The 6,678-nt window shown below is 44.7% G+C and overlaps 1 protein-coding gene across 2 annotated transcripts in view; it reads right to left on the minus strand.

The window, feature by feature from the left end:
- LOC139555433 (tumor necrosis factor receptor superfamily member 1B-like) overlaps nt 1-5,676 on the minus strand; it is a 29,711-nt gene extending 24,035 nt beyond the window's left edge. Inside the window, exon 1 of one of the 2 annotated variants that reach the window (XM_071369162.1) lies at nt 5,429-5,676. In XM_071369162.1, coding sequence (XP_071225263.1) covers nt 5,429-5,506 — 78 coding nt within the window. In that variant the 5' untranslated portion in view covers nt 5,507-5,676. Of the gene's footprint in view, nt 1-5,269; nt 5,291-5,428 lie in introns of those variants that run through there. The other variant, XM_071369163.1, reaches the window with a different exon arrangement.
- Nucleotides 5,677-6,678: the final 1,002 nt, after the last annotated feature.

The following is a 6,678-nucleotide window of genomic DNA, read 5'->3' on the forward strand; positions in this document are numbered from 1 at the left end:
AGCCCATAGCAGATGACATCCTCGTAGTGGGCTGTGGAGACAGTGATGAGGAGGCAGAATGTGACCATGACGCCAAGCTGCTGGCCCTGATGGTCAGATGCATACAGGTTAAGCCAAGGCTAAACATAAAAAATCTTCAGTTTAAAGTGCCAGAGGTCCGCTTTCATGGGAACATCTTGTCCTCCACCGGATTGAAGGCGGATCCTGAAAAAGTGAAGGCTGTCTTGGAAATGCCCACCCCCCCCATCTGACGTGAAGGCGGTGCAGCGCTTCATCGGATTCGTCACTTACCTGGCCAAGTTCCTACCGCGGCTCTCTTAAGTGTGTGAGCCACTAAGGAGGCTCATGGACAAGGACACCATCTGGCATTGGCTCCCAAAACACGACGCAGCGGTGAGGGAAATAAAACAACTGGTCACCCAGACACCAGTACTACGATACTACGATGTGTCAAAACCTGTCACGATTCAGAGTGATTTGAGCCAGTATGGACTTGGCTGTTGCCTCATGCAGGAGGGCCAGCCTGTGGCATTCGCCTCTAGGGCACTCACTCCAACAGAGCAGAACTATGCCCAGATAGAGAAGGAGTGCCTCAGCATTGCGTTTGCATGCCAACGCTTCCACCACTACCTGTAGGGGCACGACAATATTACCGCAGAGACATATCACAAGCCCCTTATTGCTATATTCAGCAAGCCTCTTCTGAATGCCCCAAACGACTGCAGAGCATGCTACTGGCCCTACAAAACTATAACCTCAAGGCGGTGTATAAGCCAGAGCCAGAGATGTATGTGAGTGACACGCTCAGCAGGGCTACTGCATCAGGCACACACACACGCTCCATGCATGAACAACAGCAGCGTGCAGCTTACAAACAGAGCAAGTGGATGTTGAACACATCAACCAGGCTGACTACCTCAATGTTACGGACCAGCACCTTATACAAATCAGACAGCACACAGACAGGGATGAGCAACTCCAGGCATTGAGGTCTGTGATTCTGATGGGCTGGCCCGACTGCAAGGAAGAAACTGCTTTAGCCGTCAGAGAATATTGGCCAGTCAAAGAGGAGCTCAGTGTTCAAAACGGAGTAATATTCAAGGGTCAGAGAGTCATTATTCCCCGGTCTCTGCACCCTGAGATGTTGGCGCGAGTGCACTCAAGTCACATAGGAGGTGAGGCCTGTTACAGACAAACACGTGACACACTGTATTGGCCAGGAATGCAGAGTGAAATCAAAGACTATGTCAGTAAATGCACAATCTGCAATGAATATGCCATTGAGCAACAGAGAGAGACGATGATGTCCCACAAGCTACCGATGCGCCCCTGGCAGATAGTAAGACTAGATCTCTTCCAGCACAGTGGCAAAGACTTTCTGCTGGTAGTCGATCATTATTCAGACTTCTGGGAGATTGACCTCCTCCCCGACCTCTCAGCAGAGACAACGATCAAACGCTGCAAGGCTCAGTTTGCCCGCTATGGTCAGCCAGATAGGGTAATTTCAGATAATGAACTCCAATTATCCGGATTTGAGTTCCGAAAATTTGCTGCAGAATGGGAATTCGAGCATGTCACCTCATCACCATGACACCCAAAAGCGAATGGGAAGGCGGAGTCGGCAGTCAAAATCGCAAAGAACCTCTGCAAAAAAGCTCTGCGAGAGGGCAAAGATGCCTGGAAAGCAATCCTGCAGTGGCGCAATACCCCGACAGAAAGCATGGATAGCAGCCGGCTCAGCGCCTCATGGCACGCCGCTTAAAAGCAGCTCTGCCAGTAGCCAGCACTCTCCTGGAGCCATGTGTGGTGACAGACGTGCTGGTGAAGTTACGTCACAGAAGACAGGTCTCCAAGTTCATCTACGACAAATCAGCAAAAGACTTACCTGAGCTCAAAACGGTGCGAATGAAGCCACTACCAGGGGACTGGACGGGCCTCTGGAGACTCGGATCCTGTGTACAGAAAGTGGCACCACGCTCCTACTTGGTCGAAATGAATGGATCACTGTACCATCATAACAGGGTTGACCTTCGGATTGCTGAGCCAGCACCTACTCAGAACCATGATGTTCATAGGGGTCGCATGACAAAAGAAGGAACCCCAGCGAAGTCCCATGGGGCCTGAGGCACTAGGCGAAGAGCCAGGGGATCACAGGTCGGCCGCTCCCTCGCCCATCAATACTCCGCTTAGACAGTCAGGTGCCGGGAACACGCAGTCCTCGTAGACAAGCCCCTGTCTTTTCACGCTGCGGGCGTCTGTCCCAGCCACCAAAAAGACTTAATCTGTAGGTTTCCCATTATGGATTGTTGACAGACAGAGATAAAAGTAAAGCAAGTATCAAAATGTGTTAAGTTGTTACCTGAGGGGGAAAAAAACGAAACGGTTCATGTTGGAAATTATTACTAGGTTTGTTTTATTTGTGAATTGACAGCTCCTGTCCTATTTTTCAAAAGGAATATGTTATGGGTGTAAAATGGCACAGTGATGCCATCTGTTGGTAAATGTTCATTACTGCAACTCCAGTGTTTTTACCGGTGTGCTTGAGATACCCGGATGTATTGTAATGTACTGATCAAGACTGGTTACTCGCATCAATGCCTCTGTCTCGTCATTTAACATTCAAACAACGGTGACATGATATCATTGTCGTGAAGTGCAAATGAGCAATAGAAAACCGATTGCGCAAATGACATCATTCTGATTTTTTTTGCGCGGGCTCCCCGTGACGCCCCCGGCAAGATGCCCCCTTGGGCGGCTGCCCATAACGCCTATACCTAAATCCGCTACTGATCCACAGCTAGGTAATTTAAAAAATTAACTATTGACCATCTGGGGCTAAATTGTAGGCCTGCTCCTGGTGTGGTATTCGGATTTATTTAATTTATTTCTTAACAGACAACAGTAATCTATAACTCGGGCAAATGTATTTTTCAATGTATCTTGGGTGCTGCAGCACCTCCAGAACCCCTTCGTTCTGCTATGATTCTATAAGGAAATAAATTATGAAGTGCAACGCTGGAGAGATGAGAGTAGCAGGCTCATGTCTATCAGAGTAGAGAGAGGGAGAGATCGTAGAAAGTGAATCTCATTCTAGTTCTCTGCGAGATACAACGCGCTTCTCTCTTTCCACAGCAATGGCTACACGATGTTCTATATAGGCTACAATGTTGCGCAAATCATAAACCCAGGCCCGCACAACAAGAATCAATTATCATGCACGTTTTCACATTACGTTTTTTAGAGGGCAGCCAGGTGAATTACAGAGGAGCCAAATTGAATTAGCCTAACTTTGATTGCTTTTATTATAATTTTTACATTGCAAACAGTGAAAAGTATTTTTAATGCCAGGAGAGATACCGGATCCTGGTAAATGGGTTCAGGAACGAAACCAAAACTGAGAGGTACCGGATTCTGTTCAGTAACAGACTGTTAGTTACATGACCTACAAGTATATGTTTCCGACATTTTCGGACCACTAAACAACTATTCATTTAGGACTCCGGGGTGGCACAGCGGTCTAAGGCACTGCATCTCAGTGCTAGAGGCGTCACTACAGACCCTGGTTTGATTCCAGGCTGTATCACAACAAAGTCCCATAGTGGCGGCGCACAATTGGCCCAGTGTGGTCTGGGTTAGGCCGGGTAGGCCGTCATTGTAAATAAGAATTTGTTCTTAACTGAATTGCCTAGTTAAATATAATATCAAATGAAATAAAAAACTATTAACGAAGTCGCAAAGAAAACAGGAGCTGCCTCTGTAACGGATGTGAAATGGCTAGCTAGTTAGCGGGTACGCGCTACTAGCATTTCAATCAGTTACGTCACTTGCTCTGAGACTTAAGTAGGGTTTCCCCTTGCTCTGCAAGGGCCGTGGCCTTTGTGGAGCGATGGGTAACGATGCTTCGTGGGCGACCGTTGTTGATGTGTGCAGAGGGTCCCTGGTTCGCGCCCGTGTCGAGGGGACGACGTAAAGTTATACTGTTACATTGATGCTGTTGACCCGGATCACTGGTTGCTGCGGAAAAGGAGGAGGTTGAAAGGGGGGTGAGTGTAACGGATGTGAAATGGCTAGCTAGTTAGCGGGTACGCGCTAATAGCATTTCAATCGGTTACGTCACTTGCTCTGAGACCTGAAGTAGGGTTTCCCCTTGCTCTGCAAGGGCCGCGGCTTTTGTGGAGCGATGGGTAACGATGCTTCGTGGGCGACCGTTGTTGATGTGTGCAGAAGGTCACTGGTTCGCGCCCGTGTCGGGGCGAGGGGACGGTTTAAAGTTATACTGTTACACCTCCACCATTTTAACATCATCAAATCACCTCTTCTTATTGTAATATAGTGACAACTGAAAGATACCAAAAACTATTTACTCCAATCAAGGTAAGCTAAATATGATGTGGCTGTCCATGGTTTTGATTTGTGTGTGTATGTTGTGCAAGTAGAAAAACATGTTTACTCACCCTACTTGTAGAGAAACGCCAATGCCATCCTCCTCTCTTTCATGTTGACAAAACGGTCTATCACTCTGTCATACAGTACACTTTTAATTTTTTGTTGTCCTAGGCTACCTGGCTAAAATGCTTGCTCGCTAGCCTAACTTCCATTCAAGGGCAACATTAGCTTGTTAACATTAGCCTTCTACATCTAGCTACATATTGAACTTCCATCCTCTTTGGCCAGGGGGACAACAATTGATGAATTAATGGTTGGATCAAAATCGCAATTATAATCATTGGCCAGTACAGAGAATTAGGTTAAACCACAAGTCCAAATCCCTAACTCCATCCATGGCTAATTTAGGAAAGGGACAATTGTAGCTAGCTAGCTGGCTATCCACTGGAGGACAACAACAGAACGAGATGCAACAATTAAAGTTTTTCTGTCAGTGATGTATGCTCTCAATGGGATATGATAGGAGTGATGCCAAAATCCAAGCTGGCTTCCCTGGACACATTTTTTTTGGTGTGCCAGGACCATTCACAGTTGAGCTCGTTTTGTATAATTTTATTATCAAGGGAGGCGAAATGCTCGCTGGCATCCCTTGCCTACAATGCTATGGCGGCAACAATGTAATACCCGTTTCGTTTGGACCAGACAGCATCAGATAGATGGCCTACACAGGGGCGCTGTTTCGTTCGCTTCCTCCTGTGAGATACATTCAGCCTCTTGCGAAATGAAAGAACATTATGAAACACAGAGACACGAAAGATACATTATTTCATATTTTGTTTGGTCAATTTATTTGAATACACGCCTCTGTTAACACTGAACCTACCTGCATTTGTCCTATAAAAACTGTCGTTTGCATTTTCCGTTTGGAGTAAAGTTTTTTTTGTAGCGTTTTGCATTACCCCGCCCCCTCCCCCATTACACCATTGTCTCGCTTCTTTTGGTCGCTCAACTCAACTTTCCTTAAAGTCCGCAGGACACTTACCGTGTTCTCAACAGGCTGAACCATGATCGCGAGAAGAATCCTTACTGTAAGGATGCCACTTACAGTGCTTAGTATCATGATTGATACAATTATTATTGCCCCTTTAAGATCTTGAGGAAATAGTCCATATAATACTGAAACCGCATAGATTGCCTAGCCTACAGAAGAATGCTCGAATTACCGCCCCGACGGGAAGATAAGTGAGCGTTTCCTTGAAATGCTGAGTGTTTGAGGAAACAGAGGGCGTCTTTCTACTTTCAGCAGTTATCCATTTAGTAACGGAATTACGACTTCTAAACACGTAATAATTCCTAAACAAAATCTCAAACTTATTGGTAGGTCTACCATCAAATCGATGTATTTGTCAGATGCTTCGTAAACCACAGGTGTAGATTAACAGTGAAATGCTTACATATCGGTATTTTTCCAACAATGCAGAGTTAAAGATAAAGATACAATTAAAATATAAGTAGTGACACGGGAAATACATACTTGTTACTTCTAGGAACTTTAATTATCCTCCATCCTCATGAGGGAGAGAAATTAGAAAATATCTTAACGACACAGTATGTGGGTTTTGGGTAACGGAATTACAAGGCACAAGACAATATTTCTTAAATTTACAGAAGGAAACAATTTTGTGTTTTGATGCATTTCCTATACCTTTTAAGACTTTTTCTTGTATATGTTTTCTAAGACCCCCTTTCCATTGGTTTGTCCAGAAATCAATTCCTTTACTTATGCCTAGCTTTTAAGATGGAAATGGTTGAAAAATGTATCTATGCCTTCATTTACCAAAAATATAGACCCTTAGCTTTCATTTGACACCTAATTTGATATTCTCCTATTTCTGTCAAGGAACAGACTGGAGATCATACATGTAGTTTACTGTTTAGCAATGTCTTGAACATAAATTCACAGAACAATGCTTGTGACCAGATGTAGGCTACTGATAACATAGCAATTATATGCGGCTTCATGTCTGCAAATGTGGATAATTTTATTTGAAAGAGAATTGTATGATTATTGCTCATCCCTGTAAGAGGACATTAAGGCAGTAGCCTTGTAGAATTGTCATCATGTGATGCTGTCATTAAAATGATTAAAATGAAAATATGCCCTATGCTGAACATGGCTATGTTTGAGTATAAATTGCCCAGACAGTCCATGTATAACTTCACAATGAAAATGGTATGCTCTTTACACCCCAACTATCATGGTTATTGAAGTTACTTCACACCTCGTATGAA

Source organism: Salvelinus alpinus, chromosome 2 (assembly GCF_045679555.1).
Source record: "Salvelinus alpinus chromosome 2, SLU_Salpinus.1, whole genome shotgun sequence".
Taxonomy (NCBI): Eukaryota; Metazoa; Chordata; class Actinopteri; order Salmoniformes; family Salmonidae; genus Salvelinus; species Salvelinus alpinus.